The sequence below is a fragment of the Papaver somniferum genome, unplaced genomic scaffold (genome assembly GCF_003573695.1).
Source record: "Papaver somniferum cultivar HN1 unplaced genomic scaffold, ASM357369v1 unplaced-scaffold_79, whole genome shotgun sequence".
Classification (NCBI taxonomy): Eukaryota; Viridiplantae; Streptophyta; class Magnoliopsida; order Ranunculales; family Papaveraceae; genus Papaver; species Papaver somniferum.
The window spans coordinates 2,641,653-2,659,481 of NW_020650859.1; the positions used below are offsets into that span (position 1 = coordinate 2,641,653).

Consider the following 17,829-nt stretch of genomic DNA (forward strand, 5'->3'; position numbering starts at 1 on the left):
AAGAATATTTTCCGATATATTTTTTTTTCTTTATTTCTCTGATTCGTTACGGATTGTTTCCTGGTTTATCTCTTTCACGCATCATCTATGAGTTGTAGGAGAAGTTTCCAGCCAATAGAGTTAACCCATGCACGTCTCTTCCATCCACAAATTCTAAAAATAGGATATCTTCCTTATTTGAGAATATCTTCCCTGTTTTGATTCCCACCGATTATCTAACCAAATTGGACCGAATCCAACACCCATACCAGCTCTGTCTAGGCCCTAGGAACAAACCCATTTAATTTGGGCCATTGAATCTCACTGTAACACCTTCGAATCATCAACCCTAGTCACGGCAGTTCAAGACAATTTTTTTCCCGCCAAAACTGTTCTTGATGTTTTCATCACCTGGTGATTATCCAGCCAAATCCGATCGAATTCGATGCCATAAATGTGTTTCTTAAGCTATATCACATCTTCCTACCAAGTTTGAGCCATTGAATCGCACCACAACACCTTCATTTTGTCGATTGAAAATCTGCCAGTTGATGAACCTATTTTTCCCGCCAAAAAAATTAATTTGAATTTGAGAAGAAGGTGTTCTGGTGGTGCCCTTAGTAATTAGGTTGCCCCTTATCCAAAAGCGAGAGTCCAAATAACACTTGTCCTCCGGGTACCAAAATCAACTTTTCGAGCCAAATTTTCCAAAAATGTTTATTTCCTAAAAATACATAAAAACACAATATTAGTACAAAAATAGAGTTCCAACAATACTGACATTGAGGACAAATTAGACACAAAAATGTGTCTATCAGTTTGCAAAGACAAACACATATTATCGATCATTTGAAATGGTATTTCCCTTTTACATCTCCCTTATTTTAGTGACCGTGCAAAACAAAAACATCGAACTATGTAGAATAAAACAAAACTACATCACTCGAACCCATTCTTCCTATAAATAATTGTGTCCTATAAGCTCAGAATCCTTGTTTATTTTGTCCCATTCTAAAATGGTCCAAAAATATTAAAACTCTGAATGGACTCTACAATACATATTACATCGTATGTTCTTATATTTGAATAACACAAATAAATGCTAATTCATTTATCTAAGCACCTATATCATAAAACGTTGAGACATTTCAGATGGAAACCCATTCGACTCAGAAAGATATATCTCCAATTCTTGAAAACTCTCAGACAGTCTACGACATGGATTTTCTAAATGTGAGCCATTTCAGATGGAAACCCACCACCAAAACCACTAATTACAACTACCTTTTCGACCACCATCACTATCGTCACCGGCTCCATGCATCTCCAATATCAAACACCACCTGGGTCATCCCTAATTTTTATGTATATATATGATTATTAATAAATTTATTATTTATTTAATAAAAATATATTTAGAAAAATCTAATGGGTTGGAAAGAATTTTAAAAGTTATTATGATTCTTTATTAAAAATTTATTATTTATCTAATGAAAGCATATTTATTAAGATAATTATAAGACTATTTAATAAAAATATATTTAGAAAAATGTAATGGGTTGAAAAGAATTTTAAAAGTTATTATGATTCTTTATTAACATATTTATTATTTGTCTAATGAAAGTATATTCATTAAGATAATTATAAGACATTTATGATAAAAGATTAATAAAGTATTTATTATAAGATATTAATAATTCAATAATGATGTGAACAACCAGAGCCATGGATTTAGCTTTGTCAAGAATGAATCCTGGCCGCTCTTTAACTTGGCTAAGTTGTCCAAATTGTGCTTTATAAGGGAGATATATCAAGTACGATATGGAAAGTGAGATGAACATCGGACGGCTGTGAGATGCGAGTTCATTGTAACTGTCACGCAAGCACGAGGGTAACAGCAGGACTCTTGTTATGCTTCAAAATAAAAATTAATACGCTTCTCAATGAACTTTCATGATTTTGCTCGAGCAGTCTTAGAAATGTAGAAATTGACGTTTAGTCCCAAAGTTTGTGGGCTTTGGACATTCTGTCCAGCGTCCTTAGGCCTAGTACCGGTAGTCCAAATTTACAAAACCGGGAACAATTTAGTCTTTTTTTAGACGAGTTAGTCCAAATGGGAACCAATCCAAGTTTCTCTACTACCTAAAATACCCTCTTATTGTATAATCTCAAACAAGACTCTGTTGTTTATTTTCTTTTAGATTAGATCTGAAAACTTGGATGAAATTTACAGAGAGAAAAAGAGGCGATTTATGTGGATATTTGCAGGGAGAAAGAGAGGCAAGTTCTTCATTCCCATTTTCAGATTTAATCTAAAAATCTTTAACCATCAAGAGAAAGTGTGTTTGTACATCGAGTAGCAGAAGATTATCTCAGTTGATGCAGGAGTTTATGTACATTACTAATCTTTTGATTTTCTTCCGAATATAGACTAGAATGTCTAAAAGTTAACCTAATTTCTACATATGATTTTCTTTTGAAACTGCGAGTAACTTACCGATCTTCATCGGTTAATTCGAGTTTTTCATATCTCATCAACTGCACGAGAGAAAAATACCATTAGAACAGATCTGGTAAGTTCTCTTATTATTTTGACTTCTTTGGATTTCTTTTGTTAAATTTTGCACTTATTTGTTCACCTTAAGATGATTAATCAAAAGATATGAATAGTTGAATTTTGTTTGTTGTAATTATTAAAGGATGGGCGGCGATTTTATATTCGAAAATCAACAGGAGAGAACATGATAAACCTAATTTAATGAAAATCTAGTGTAATTTATATGAATCTTCTATTTTTTTGCTCAATTTTTGTAAACATTAATTTTTACTTCATAGATTTGGTTTTCCTTAATTTACCGTATGGATTTTGAATTTACAACACATGGACTTTATAGATTTTACTTAGTAGACCAGTGTACAAGATGGTACACTGCAACATAACCAGTGCAAACGAAGGTACACCACAGCATCAAAAATGTGTTGCACCTATATACAATTCTCGTTTCCTTCATTATGGGAAGAAAACTAAATTGTTAGTTCATAATATGCTGATTTTAGATGCATTTGAAAATTTGAATCACCAGAGTGAGTTGTATTTCTTCAATTATTATTTTACCAGTTTGAGATCATATTTATATACTATAAGATTGATTTGGCATATTACTATATGTGGATCTGCTGCTGTGTGATTAACTTTTTGTTCGTTTTAATTTAGGTTGTCAGATGTCCATAATTATTGCTACAACTTTGCTTTGGAGGAGAATTAGTTGTTATTATTATGACTAAATTAACAATATTCTATTGTTATTTGTAGTGTAAAACTTGAAGGAAACCGTAATTTATTGTTTTTTTCAGTATCGTGTCTTCTTATAACTTGATTTCCTAGACTTGAATAAGCACATTATCTGTTAGTATATCTCAAGTTCTCAACCTTTTTCTTCATCCCAATTGCAGGTGTAGTGAAGGTAAAAGATGATAAAGATGAGTTCCCAACTTATGTTGCTATGCTTGCAGCCCAAGATGCTACAACACGGTGCAAGGTATTTGTTCTAGTTTATTACTTTGGTTTCCTTGATGATTCATACCTGAATATTGGTCCTAACTGATAACATGATTGTGTGCTTTAGGCTTTCTTAGTTGAATTAGATAAGTACAACCGTCATTTAATGAAAAAACATATTGATTCTTAATGTGTACGTAATTATACACATCTAAATAGTTAATGTGTATATAGCTGTACACTTGTTGATTGTTAATATGAATGATTGGTTTTGTGCATGTTTTACAGGATGTACATATTGATGCACCTGTGTAAATATTATGAAAAAACAGGTTTCCCTTGTTTTATAACGGTGTACATATTGGTGCACCTGTGAGTTTTGTGCATGTTTTCCAGGGTGTACATATTGGTGTACCTATGTAAATCTAATGAAAAAGCAGGTTTCCCTTGTTTTACAACGGTGTACATATTGGTGCACCTGTGGGAAGTAACTCTTATGAAAAAATTGGTTTGTGTGCGGTTATGAATGATCAGCTTTATGCATGTTTTGAAGCTGTGTATGTATTGGTGCACCTCTGTAATTCCCATGAAAAAGTAGGTTTGTGTGTGGTTATGAATGATCGTTTTTCTGAATCTTTTGCAGGGGTGTACACATTGGTGCACCTGTATAATTCCCATGAAAAAGTGTGCCCGAGTGTGAATATGAATGATCGATGTTATGCATGTTTTGCAGGGGTGTACACATTGGTCCACCAATGTATTTTTAGTGAAAAGGTAGGTTTGTTCGTGGCTATGAAGGATCGGTTTTAGGAATGTTTCAAAAGGATGAATATACTGATGCACCAATATACTTCTCATGAAAAAGTAGGTCTGGGTGTGAGTATGATTGATATGTTGTGCATGTTACTAATCTACTTTTCGGTGAAGTGCAATGAATCACTGTACTGGGATGTTTCCAAGAAATATTAAGTTTGTGTAGTATTGCCCACATGGATCGTGTCTCTAACCATAACTGACTAACTTTTTATTTTGATTGTTTTCTTGCTTTATTTTCTTATGTGGATGTTGGTGAAAGGATAATAACTTTCTTTTCAAGCTGCGATTTCTTATGTTCATTGTTTTGTCCTCGATGCAGGTTAAATTTACCTATGCAAATCTGGATGTTATCCAACTGGAACTTGGCGTGGTTGACATTTTTATCAATATGTGCAGACTAGAGTGGCAGTCTGGCTATCATGGATTTTGGATTGTCTGGATCTTTGCAGCGGTGTACATAATTGTACACACCAATGTAAATTAAAAATCTTTAAAAATAAAAATTATATAGTCATATGGATACTCTTTTTGTAGCTTTTGGAAAATGCTTCCCAAATATATAAAGTTTGTCGATTTTGGACGAGCAGTTCAAAAGATAAATTGTTTTTTATTTTATTCAAAATTGCTGACATAGTCATGAGTCAATATGGGCTAAATTGCAAGTATTTGAACTAAATAGTAAAAATGAGGGTTATTAGCGTACTTTCCATATTTTTGGACTAACGTGTACCTAGTTGACTCGGACTGGAATAAATTGTACCTTTGGATTGATTTTTGGACTAAACCGTATTTTTCCCCTTCGAAAAAAGAATCACTCGTACATTTGCATGCGAAATGGTGCCATTGGCCCAGTGTGTTTCTTACTGGGCTCTAAAGACAACAACTCAAAAAGGGTCCATCAATCAACCCAGAACCAAAAAGTGAGTTTCAACAGAACCGGAACAATTAAATTCAGTATACGCAGGAGCTCAAAATATCTCTTCTTCTTCTTCAGTCTAGACAAAAACAGTCCCAGTGAGTGACAGAGAAAAAAAAAACTTCTCTCTCGAGAGACGATGCCGTACATAACGAGACCATCGCGGCAAACAGATTACAACCAGTTTCCGTCAAAAACTCCGATCGTAATCGACAATGGCTCGTCTACTTTCCGAATCGGGTAAGTCCATTCATCAATCATCATCACATCTCCATTTTCAAAACCCTAATTATAAACCCTAACTATTTTTTTTTGTTTATCAGATGGGCTGGTGAATCGAAACCACGAATCTCCTTTCGTAATTTGGTTCAAAGACCTCGTCATAAATCTACTGGTATAATTTCTTCTTGAATTCTAGGGTTTAATTTTAGAAATTGATGGATGAGGAAATTAAGGTGTAATGTTGGTTGTGTGTAGGTGAGACGGTAACGATTGTGGGTGATGCGGATCCTACATTGATGAAATACTTTGATTGTACGCGTTCGACGCTGCGTTCTGCGTTTGATAGCAATGTTGTTTATCAATTTGAGACTATGGAATATGTAAGTAATGTAAACTTTCATTTTAGTTTATTTTGCTAAGTAAAGATGATTTGCTAGGGAAAAACTGTTCCATGAGGGGTTTAAGGTAGAGATTAGAAATATGTCGATGTCAAACAATAACTAAGAAAAACAGTTGTGAGACTTGTTCAGAATTTGTCATGTAATCTGTTTCGTATTTGAGTTCTCTATGTGAGAACTTGATGGGAGGTGTAACATATTTAGCCGCATTTCATCTGTAAACTAGGGGTCAAGGAATTTTGTCTTTGATGAACATTTGGATTGCTGGTGCAGAACACAAACATTTATCTAGCCATTATGAATTTTACCACTCTAAACCGAAAAGAATTGCAGTTAGCCATTATAATCTTGCCTGTAACAGCAGAGCAACCTAGCATCCTAATATATTAGTATTACCGTTGTTGCTCCGTAAAAGAAAACCAGCACCAGCTAGACCTGAAGCTTTACCAGAACAACATTAATATGGCCTTGATTTGGAGGAATCCAATAGTGTTCACTGATGCAGTGCTGCCTTCTTTAACATTTTATTTGATATTATCTTGGTTTGCTTCACTGACTACATGCAAATGCGAAATGCCACTTGAATATGAAACTTTCTTGCCTCAAAATATGGCTGAAAGTTGAAACTTGGGGTCATGTTAATTTTTAATAAAGATGTTCTCTCATGATTTTTTTTTTATTTTTCCTATTGCAGATTCTTGATTACGGGTTTGAACGATTAGGCGTGAATGGGCATAAGGTATGTTTATGTTATTTCGTGAGCAATTTCATATGCCCGATCTAATTTAAAGAAATATTCCAGTGCTTTTGAAACTCAAGAACTCTCTAGTCTTGACATATGCAATGCTGCTTTGTGATTCTCACAAACTAATACCCTCATTTTCCTCTGAACTTTGGGGCAGAACAGGTTGATCATCCTGTACTGATTACAGAATGTGCATTAAATCCAGTTCAGTCTCGCAGTAAAATGGCCGAACTTCTTTTTGAGACATATGGGGTACCATCAGTTGGTAAGAGTTGTACTTCGATTTATTACCTTTATATGTTACTGCAGCTGGGCTTCTGCTTTGGTTTATTTCATTTATTCATATTTTTTCAGATATTTTTTATTTTCCTTTCAGATATATGTTTCTTTTGAACTATCTATAGTAGTTTGTGTCCAAGGAAATAAAAGATGAACCATTGGCTTATAATTTTCTTGTTGTTGCTTTATGTTTTCTGGGATCCCAGCTTTTGGAGTCGATGCTGCATTTAGCTACAAATACAATCAACAGCTTGGGATTTGTGATAAAGATGGCCTTGCTATATGTGCAGGATTTACCACAAGTCATGTTATGCCAGTAAGTTTACCATGTATTTCTGAATTAGTAAGACCGAATTAATAAGCCTTGTATCTGCAATTTTTTAGTTGTGTTAGGTTAGTATGGAAGCAAAATCTCATAATATGTGGGTGTAGGCTTCATTTGTAATTTACAGGTCCATCAGTCTGTTTTTATAGATTTGGAATTTGCAATATATTGAATAAACTGCTTAACGTGTATGCTCAATATTTGCTTACAGAACCAGCACCGTTGCAATTCATCTAGCTAATCGTACTTATGTCATATAATATATCTGTACTTGCAGTTTGTCGCTGGGGAGCCTGTTCTTGAAGGTTGTTGCAGAACAAATGTCGGTGGATACCATGTCACCGACTACTTTAAGCAGCTTCTTTCACTGAAATATCCCCATCACATGTAAGCAAGTATAGTTGTTGTCATTTCCATATTTTGAAAGACTTATTTTTTTTATGTGAAAAATATTTTTAGTTTGGCGATTTCTTACAGCTTCACTTGTTAGTCATATCCACTCTTTTCCCACATGTATGAAGCAAACTTGCTTGTTTTCCAACAAGATTTTGTTGTTTGATCATGCAATATTGTTTTAATGTGCACAAAAATAGGAATATCATTTCGTGGGAGAAGGCTGAAGAACTGAAGAGGGAGCATTGTTATGTATCTCAGGACTATGCTTCAGAAGTTCAACTGTTCCAGGTACCAGGCTTATAAGTTCATGCAATTATGCTCATTGTTGCAGATACGTTTTTATAGAATGTTATCTTATAACAGACTGGAGACAAGACAGCGGAAGAGAAGAGCATATGTTGGCAGCTCCCTTGGGTTCCTCCCCCAGTTGAAGCCACACCCTCGGCAGAAGAGATAGCAAGAAAGGCTGCTATAAGGGAAAAACAAGGTCAACGTCTTCGAGATATGGCTGCAGCAAAAAAGTCTTCTAAAATCAATGAACTCGAAAATGAACTACAGGGGTTGGAATTTCTTCATCAGCAGCTTTCAGGTGTGGAAGAGGCTGATATACCATCTTTCCTCTCTGCAACTGGCTATGTCTCAAAGCAGGAAATTGAGTCTGCCATTGCGAAGGTAACACAGTCTTTACGGAAGACAAAAGGTGAGCAAGTAGAAATGGAAGAAAAGGCGGAGCCATCAAATGCCGAGAAATATCCGCTAATTGATGTTCCTGACAATATGTTGACTCAAGACCAGGTTGCTATTTACGTTTAGTTTTTATAATTTTATCCCTTGCTTTCTGTGATTCCATGTAGATTTCATATTCAAGTACTTATTGGCGGTATTTTTTTTCTTTCTAATATAAGCTAAAAGAGAAGCGAAGACAGTTATTTCTGAAGACGACATCTGAGGGTCGGCAGCGAGCCAAACAGAAACGATCTGAACAAGAGCTACAGCAAGAAAAGATAAATCAACTGGACGAGGAGAAACGCTTGTATGTTTTCACACTTTTTGGGCTCCTTGTTTTGCTTTAGTATGAAATCTCAAATCGGTGCCTCCTTTTCTTTTTTGTAGAGAAAACCCAGAGCTATATCTAGAACAGCTGAATGCTAAACATAAAGAGCTCTCTGAGAAAGTTGAGCAGAGAAAGCGCCTGAAAACAAACGGATCACGTCCAAATGGGAATCAAAATCCTGCAGGTGGTGTTGGCCGTGGTGAGAGGCTGAATGCTGCTAAGAAGGAAAGAATGCGCCTCTTGACCACTGCAGCATTTGATCGAGGAAAGGGAGAGGACACTTTTGGAGCCAGGGAAGAAGATTGGCAACTTTACAAACTTATGGGCAAAAACAATGACGATGATGAAGATGAACAGGATGAGGATGAGGCAGAGCTGGCTCGTATCACTTCTCGGCTCCAGGTAACTCTTCGAAGTAACATGGCTAGCTTGCAATGTTCTATACATATCTCTTGTGTTCTCTTTTTCGATTCCGTTGGTGAGTGATGTAGTTTCTGTATCATTACATGACTTCCATTACCACTTGGATCGTGGCCATAACAGGACATAGATCCATCATTTGTCGCGAAGGTCGACGTTATTCCCGTTCAAGCTGCTGCTGAACTTCCGAAATTTCGTCCTACCACAAAGGAAGATTTCCAAATCATAATTGGGGTTGAGAGGATTCGGTGCCCTGAAATTCTATTTCAACCTAACATGGTAGGAATTGACCAGTCTGGACTTGATGAGATGGTTGGAGTTTCGATGCGAAGATTGCCCACAAAAGGCAATGGCGTGGAGGACAGAATCACAAGTTCAATACTTATGACAGGAGGAAGCTGTCTCTTCCCTGGTATGGCTAAGCGGTTGGAAGCTGGAATCCGAATGATACGCCCTTTTCAGTCACCTATAAGAATTGTCATGGCATCTGATCCAGTCCTTGACGCATGGAAAGGGGCTTCTGCTTATGCTGCTTCCTCGCAATTCTCAGTACAAACCTTCACTAGGGAGGATTATTACGAGAAGGGTGAAGACTGGCTGCGGAAGTATCAACTGAGGTATACTCTATAAATCATGTATCAGTTAGATTTAAAAACCAACAGTTGATAGTTGTACATATCATTTTTCTACTTAATGGAACTATTTCGTGTTATGTATTAAGATGTCAATGACTATATGATTTGGCTAGATTAGTCCTACTGATATGATCCTTTGCGAATTAGATTTCTCTGCTGACATTATCTTACTTTACTGATTGACATTATCGCAAAACAATATGATAAAGCTACTCTGTACGATAAAGTGATGGTTCTTGTCTTATGATATGCTGTTAACCAATGCTGAAGCACCCGAAAAAGCATTCTGGTAGGTGGGCAAAGAAAAGATGGATGATTGCTGTAGTGCTAATTTACGAATTTTTATTTATTTGTTACTACTATAGAATATTTCATGTACTTCAGTGTTAGCACTACTCTCGTCTCAGTCAGCAGTTGATTTGTGGTAAATCTGTTCTACTTACCCTTACACAGTTTGTAATAGCCACAGTTCTCTTAACATGTTGCAATTGTGCACCCTTACACAGCTTTAAGGGTTTTTATTCTCCCGAGATTTGTTTAACTAGATGAATCAGAATATGCTCTTGGGCACACATCTGATATTTAATTTTGTATGTATCTGCAGCGTTTCAAGTTATCTCTTTCGCGTGTGTGCTTGTAAATTGATCCCATTATCTGTATCAAATCAAAAACTTGAGTTCCTGTTGGTGAGGATGAGAATAGCTTTTACTACTAGTAGTTATTGTTTTCTGGATTGGCTTTGGTTGGTTCATGGTTCTTTGCAGAAATTAGAGAATAAAAGGACAGCAATGAAATCTGCAGTATCACGTGTGAACGAAGAGTTCGTTTCCGAGATCTGCATTCAACCACGTCGCCACATCCATGTACTCTTCTTATTCTGATCTTACTCAATTCTTTGAATTTGTTTTCCATCTATTCTTATCAGTCATATCTACAAACTAACTACCTCATACATGGTTACTCTTGACTATCTTAAACCTCTACACCATTCATGAAATTGATCAAAACACTCAAGGTATTAGATTCATGAATATTTTACATCCACCTAAAATGTGCCACGTAATTGTCATGTAGATTCAATTACAGCTGGATATTGATTTTACGTCGATATTTTTTTTAGTTGACCTCACCTCACCATCTTAACTGCAGAAGTAGTGTAGCATCATTAACCTTAGTTTTTGTGGTTCCCATCTTCCATATCCCATCTGCTATCTCTATCTCAAGTTTTCTCCCAAATTTGAGAAGAAGTAGAAAACCCCAAATTTAACAGTTGTAAAGTGGGCTCCCCACTCTGCAGAGACAAGACTGGTAAAGTTTTTTTCATACACACATTTTTCTGCTTTAGATTCTCTTCTTATTTTTCTGTACGGTATTTGATTTCTTCCATTCAATTGGTTTTGTCTGGCCATTCTTAATTGTTACAAGACTTCAGTTTTTTTTTTTTGCCGTCTTGAAATTTTAGATATTTTTCTGAGTTCATACTAAAGAAGCAATGTTTGAAAAACTGCACTTGTAACAGTGCAAGGACCACTTGCCATAACCATTATCTGCATAAAACGTTTATGTTTTAATGATGTTAAGGCCATTTTTTTTTGAAAAACTGAGAAATCACCTATTCTGAAGTTACATGACATAGGTCGTGGTTTAGTTCTTGTAACAGGTCATTATATTGAATGCATTTTGGTGGCTTTGAGCCTAAATCTGTTATAACACCCATTTATAGCGATATGGTCATAGATCATTACACTGTTATAACTCTCTAAATTTGACAATCTCATTCGAGAAGAGTAAAAGTTTTCGAGCCGTGTATCTAGGGGAGTAGATAAGTAAGTGCTGTTAAATGATCATCACTATAAGAAGAAAAGGGCATTTGGATATACACAAAAGGGTAAGTTTTAGAGAATCACGGCATCTCAAACATGGCGGGCGCGGCGCAGATGTGAACTCACAAACTTTGACAAATCATTGATCTATGACTCTAGGTTCTCATTTCATAATCTTATCCCAACAGTTGGATTATCACTATTGCTTTTTTTTTTTTTCCATTTTCACTGCACCAGATCATAAAGTTAGGATGAAGATTTAGTTAGTAGTCTCTATCACCACCTTCTTCTAGTTGAAGTACTTTTTTTCTTTATTACTTTGTGTTCTTAGAACATGCAATCACTAACTGTTAAGTCTCAATTACACACAACTTGTTAGGCTTATTCTTTTCGAGTTTTTCCACAATAAAACAAGACATATTAAAGCCCTTTTGTTCAAACCAAAAAGGCAATCCATGATCTTTTCCTTTTTTCCAACAGCATCTCTTGGTACCTTTTCTATTCTACTCCTTTACACGTATGTGTATGAGAGGCCAGAAGTTTACTCTTGTAGGGGAAAGTTCGTATAGTAAAGTTTCTAACTCAGATTAGTGGTCTTATCACCGCATGACTTTATCATTGTGCTACAATAACAATGCAAAAATATAAATTCTAGAAGTTTGACTGGTGTTTTTTTTCGAACTCGACTGACTCGTCTGAATTTAAGTTCTGATTCTGACGCATTACACCTGAATCTAATTCATTACATCTGACTCAAAAATTATTAATTGGTAGAGTTATTAAAAGGTTTTTGGGATCCAGCGACTCGGATGTAAAATGATACATGACTCAAATAGCTTCGAGTCAAATGTATGAACCGAGTTAGACATCAGAAAAATAAAAAAATGAACCATCTGATACCTGACTCGTGCAGATTCAGATAGCTAGTCAAACTCAAACAAACAAGATGTATGCCTATTAAAGCTCAAAATCAACTACATCTAAAGAAAACCCAAAATCAACTTATCGATATCGGTATCAAGATATTCCAGTTATCGGATGAGATTCTAGATATATAGATGTGTGTTATGAATATAGCATAAGTTGTGTCCTTTATAGGTTACAAATAGCAACTTTTTGCATCCAAACATCATGAAAAATGCAAGTCGATCGGATTCAGATTCCTCTCAAACTCAATTCCATGCGAGGGGGAATATGTGTCACTCCATAACATGATCAATATATAAAACAAAAAGGTAAAAAATGGTGGGTTTAGGGTCCCCCATGCACCACCACCATGAACCACCAGTCCACCACCATGACCAACTTATTCTATTATTGATCATGATACATTTTACAGAGTAGATAAGTAGTTGGATATAAGTAGTATCATAGTGGGAATGAAGCTAGTATCAATATCATCTGTTAGAATTTAGCCACGTCTTCTTCACTGACACCTAGCTAGGGTTACTTTTCTGATCATGGAGATATCTTTATCTTCCAAATCATTCAAAAACAGTATCTTTTTTCACTTTGTTGCGGCAAGAATCAATTTAAGTACATTATGAAGATTGAGTGGATTCTTAAACGTGGTCGAATGAATCAAAATATCTGTGTTTTAGACTTTTAGTGTTGGTCCATTCAAAATCGCAATAGTAGTGGATACAAGTCAGTAATTTTGGAGAGCAGGCCAGTGTTCAACAGTTGAGTTGGTAAGACAGTTGGTGGTTGTACGAGGCTTGTAATTGTATTGCTTGATGCCTTAGATCTGGATTCAAATTTCATTACGCGCATTTTTGTTTCCAAAATGTACGAATATTCTGTGACGCGGGATAATATTGTAATGCATGCCTTACGAAGCGCCATGAATCGCTCTTTTCTCACACTAACCAACAGTTTTCAAGTAACCAAGAGAATCTTAGTTTTGGAAAGATTCATGCGCGCACTGCAAATGCAGGCAGCTTAATACAAAATAATTTTGAGCCCTGCTGCTGCGACTATCTTTTTTTGTTTGTTAGTAATAATATGGTCCATCTCTGCTAGCTTTTGATGCCCATCAAAGGCTCTGACTTTATACATAAAAACTTACATTGCTCTCTGCTCAAAACCTACAAAGATTCAGGTGAGGACCATGCTCACGGGACTTAACCTTGTTTGTTTATTTATACGTTTAAAGCGAGATAACTTGCCACATGTCTAGCTATTAAGTGCTTGAATCTGACGAATCGATCGACGTGACCGTCAACTATCACCTCGAGTTAACAAACTTGTTGAAGCTGCTCCAAGCAGCATGGGCATGCACCCTAGCTAAGACACCAACATATACATGGTACAAACATTGCTATTAGACGTATAGAGACGGTACGGACCAAAAAAAAAACTCTTCGATTGCACGTGGAATGACGTAATAGGAACACGTAAGCGGAGAGATGAACGAGTCATTGCATACTACCGAAGGAACTCACGAGTATCATTGTTTACTTCTCAACGAAGAATCAAAAGAAATTTCTACAGACAGAGAGTTGCCTAGATGGCTAGATAGATAGGATACATAGATTCATTGAAATTCTATCTTAGAATATAGATTTGGAGGGTGAGGAGGAGTTCAACATTCAAAGATCTAAGACTAGTAGTATAAACAGTCACGGGCTATGGTTTAATCAATGAAAATGGACTTTACTAACAAGGGTCTCTGTCTAAATATAGTAAAAACCACTGCACTTGAGTCTAAATTTTTCTCTATATAAAGACCGTTTTGACCCACAATCATACACCCAAATTTAGACTACTACTTCTCTTTGTTTTCTCATCATCCACAATAGTAGTACTATCCTATTTTTCACTATGCCATCACTAGTTTTCTTCTGTGTTTTCATCTCCTTGATCTTGTATCTGTTTATAGCACTATACAAATGGAACAGTAGGAATAGTAGTAACCGAGCAAGAACCAAGTACAAGAGCTTACCACCAGGTTCAATGGGTTGGCCATACGTAGGCGAAACGTTCAAACTCTATACTCAAAATCCTAATACTTTTTTCTCCATGAGACAAAAAGGGTAATATACTTTTAAAGATCAAAATGGCGACAGGGATATAAATCATTTATATTTTCATGTTTGATTGATTTTGATTTTTATTGTTTAGGTATGGAGATATATTTAAGACTCATATTTTGGGATGTCCTTGTGTGATGATTTCAAACCCTGAAGCAGCAAAAGTTGTGTTAGTGAGTAGTGCTCATTTGTTCAAACCAACATATCCACCAAGTAAAGAGAAAATGATTGGACCTGAAGCTCTATTCTTTCACCAAGGAGATTATCATTCAAGACTAAAGAAGTTGGTTCAAGCTTCATTTCTTCCTTCAACTCTAAGACAATCGGTATCTGACATCGAAAAGCTTGTACTTGTCAAGTATCTTCCTTCTTGGGAGAGCACCACCATTAACACTCTCCAAGAGATGAAAAGGGTATACAAATTTGTGATGCTCATTGAATTTTTCCACCTTTTATCTTAAAAAATACCTTTGTTTTTGATAAGATAGAACAGTGATCCCTAAAACTACACCTAGGTACATTAGCCTACAATTAATGCTGTTACAGGTTCGATCCCTCCTGGTTCTTAAAAGGTACATATGTATGACATGTTTTTTATTTGTTGGTTTTAGTACGCGTTTGATGTGGCAATACATTCGGTGTTTGGCCGACATTCAGATTCCGAGACCGAAGGCATCAAACAGCTGTATCATTGCTTGGAGAAAGGTTACAATTCTATGCCTTTCAACCTCCCAGGGACACCGTTTCGGAAAGCAATGAAGGTACGCAAGAGTGTACATTACTTCACCAGATACTCTTATAATGTATATCAAGAAGTGATACTGACTTGTTTGTTGTGTGTAGGCAAGAAAACTACTAAATGAGACCCTGAGGAGAGTGATTGAGAAAAGAAGGGAGAGTAACAAGGAAAGTGAAGGATTGCTGGGAGTATTACTGAAAGGAGAGTACTCAACAAAAGATCATCAGACCAAGACAACAACGTTGCATCGTCTTAGTGATTCTCAGGTCGCCGACAACATCATAGGAGTCATATTCGCTGCGCACGATACTACAGCTAGCGTTCTTACTTGGATTCTAAAATATCTTCATGACCATGGTGAACTCTTAGATGCTGTCGTGGTAATTGATTCACATAATCTTTATCTTCTCACTTCGTCAAATATTTTTGAATTTTATGGTCACAATATTTCCACACACATATATATATATATAATGAGACAAAAGAGGAAGAAATTATTTTTGGTCCCAAAAATAGAAGAATCACAAATATTATTGATACCGAGGAGAGTACTACTGTTGGTATTGCTGCAGAGGGAACAAGAGAGTATTCAACAGACAATAATGGAGGAAAACCGCGACGGGCTGACTTGGGATGACACCAAAAAGATGCGGTTGACAAGCAGGGTACGTGTATATATATATATATCCATCGTACAACCCTGTTATTTGTGCAAATGGGGAGGATAAGCTAGAATCTATGTACTTGTTGATGTGACCGTGCGGATCTTGATTAGAAAGGACTATGCTAATGTTATGCTGTATCTATACGCAGGTGATCCAGGAGACACTAAGAACAGCAAGTATATTGTCTTTCACATTTAGAGAAGCTGTGGAAGATGTAGAGCTACAAGGCTATTTAATACCCAAAGGATGGAAAGTTCTTCCACTCTTTAGAAGCATCCATCATTGTGCTGAATTCTTCCCTCAACCTGAAAAATTTGACCCATCCAGATTCGAGGTACGTTAACCGAAGGAATACCACCAATATTCTTGTTTTAGTGGCTATCAGTTTGCTGTCGACCCATCAATCAAACCTTTAAGGATCCAGGTATAATTTTTCTGGACACAACAAATTAAATAAATCCGCAATGGATTGGATCAAAAATTAAACAAAAAATGAAACTGAAGTTAATCGACTTAAATTGTCTGTGTCACTAGCAGTGACAGAGCCGACGTAGGTTATCAGGAGCAATTAGATTCCGGTTTCTTGATTTGCATTGTGGAGTGTGACTAATAACAAATTCATTTGTCCTCCTCTTCTGATGCAGGTTCCACTAAGACCAAACACGTACATGCCATTTGGGAATGGAGTCCACTCGTGTCCAGGCAGTGAGTTGGCTAAGCTTGAGATGCTTGTCCTTCTTCACCACCTCACAACTTCTTACAGGTACATCCGTACACTTCTTTCCCTGTCTTTCTGACTCTCCGCAAAATCACATCTCCACCACAATAATCAACACTTGACATACATGCACCACAAATACAAGTTAAAGTGTATTATCGTTTAAACAGACAGATATTCTAAACACGTAGTTTGATTGTTCTTATTATTTTGGTGCAGGTGGGAAGCAATTGGGGAGGAAGATGGAATCCAATATGGTCCGTTTCCGGTACCGAAACGAGGATACCCTGTTAGAATTACTAAGCGATCTGCCTAGTTCTCCTCATTAAAATTATTGATAAGTTGGAATAATTTTGGATTTGAGTTTGTTTGTTAATCAAACAAATAATAAGAATTGATTGTTGGTGGGGACTGAGAATTGTAAATAGAACCCCACACCCCCATGATTTCTGTATTTCCTGTCAGTTACTTGTAAGGTATTATTTATTCTGTATAAACTCATCATGTGATGAGGAGGTATTCTTGTATGTACAAACAAAAGAAAGAAAAATTGGTAGGAAAAAAAAACAAAGAAATAAAAATTACACTATGGAATTTACTAGTTTTGTTTGCATTTGCATCCTAATTTTCACTTTATATGCTTCTTAAATCTAAATGTAACTATGATTTGCCGAATATAGAAAATCCAATTTTCTTTTATCAAAAATTGAGTCAAAAATATAAGTCCTCTCCATTGGCAAAGGCATGTCTTAGTTTCTCTAGTGCGTAATCGGTCCCCTTGTCATTCAAACCATGTTTGTTATACATACTCGGAGTGTGCGAGGGGTTACATGAATACAACGTGAGAATTTAATAACTAGAAGTCTTAAATAAGCATTTACATTTCTACTCATAGGATATATTAGAAGTCTTCATATGACTAACTTCGGTTGACTATTACTGAGCCAATTTGGTATACATGTTTAAGTACGGTTAACCATATATATCTAAATGAACGCATATTTCATTTATGTGTAACAAGATAAAAATATCATCTAACGGTTGAGATTGATTGCTTTATTTCTAAACAGACTTAGATTGAATCTTAAATCAGGAGTTCATCTAATGGTGAATATCAATATTGCTTTGTTACTAAGTGATAGACGCATTTATGTGTCTAATATAGCCC

The 17,829-nt window shown here is 36.0% G+C and overlaps 2 protein-coding genes and 1 long non-coding RNA gene across 3 annotated transcripts; all 3 read left to right on the forward strand.

Moving 5' to 3' along the window:
• The first annotated feature begins 2,215 nt into the window (after positions 1 to 2,215).
• On the forward strand, positions 2,216 to 4,741 carry LOC113344676. The gene is made up of 3 exons (XR_003357900.1): positions 2,216 to 2,552; positions 3,433 to 3,518; positions 4,614 to 4,741. It is a non-coding gene; the product is annotated as an uncharacterized LOC113344676 (long non-coding RNA).
• Positions 4,742 to 5,300: 559 nt separating this feature from the next.
• LOC113344730 (actin-related protein 5-like) lies at positions 5,301 to 10,377 on the forward strand. The gene is made up of 13 exons (XM_026588665.1): positions 5,301 to 5,450; positions 5,534 to 5,604; positions 5,688 to 5,812; positions 6,525 to 6,569; positions 6,738 to 6,840; positions 7,061 to 7,170; positions 7,457 to 7,566; positions 7,773 to 7,863; positions 7,939 to 8,370; positions 8,481 to 8,608; positions 8,689 to 9,031; positions 9,173 to 9,666; positions 9,894 to 10,377. Exons 1-13 carry the CDS (start codon positions 5,350 to 5,352, stop codon positions 9,907 to 9,909), a joined length of 2,169 nt encoding a protein of 722 aa, XP_026444450.1. The 5' UTR covers positions 5,301 to 5,349; the 3' UTR covers positions 9,910 to 10,377.
• A 3,899-nt stretch (positions 10,378 to 14,276) lies between these two features.
• LOC113344559 (abscisic acid 8'-hydroxylase 2-like) lies at positions 14,277 to 17,259 on the forward strand. Its single transcript, XM_026588512.1, has 8 exons — positions 14,277 to 14,542; positions 14,631 to 14,952; positions 15,151 to 15,300; positions 15,383 to 15,658; positions 15,851 to 15,943; positions 16,092 to 16,277; positions 16,588 to 16,706; positions 16,881 to 17,259. Exons 1-8 carry the CDS (start codon positions 14,331 to 14,333, stop codon positions 16,975 to 16,977), a joined length of 1,455 nt encoding a protein of 484 aa, XP_026444297.1. The 5' UTR covers positions 14,277 to 14,330; the 3' UTR covers positions 16,978 to 17,259.
• The last annotated feature ends 570 nt before the right edge of the window (positions 17,260 to 17,829 follow it).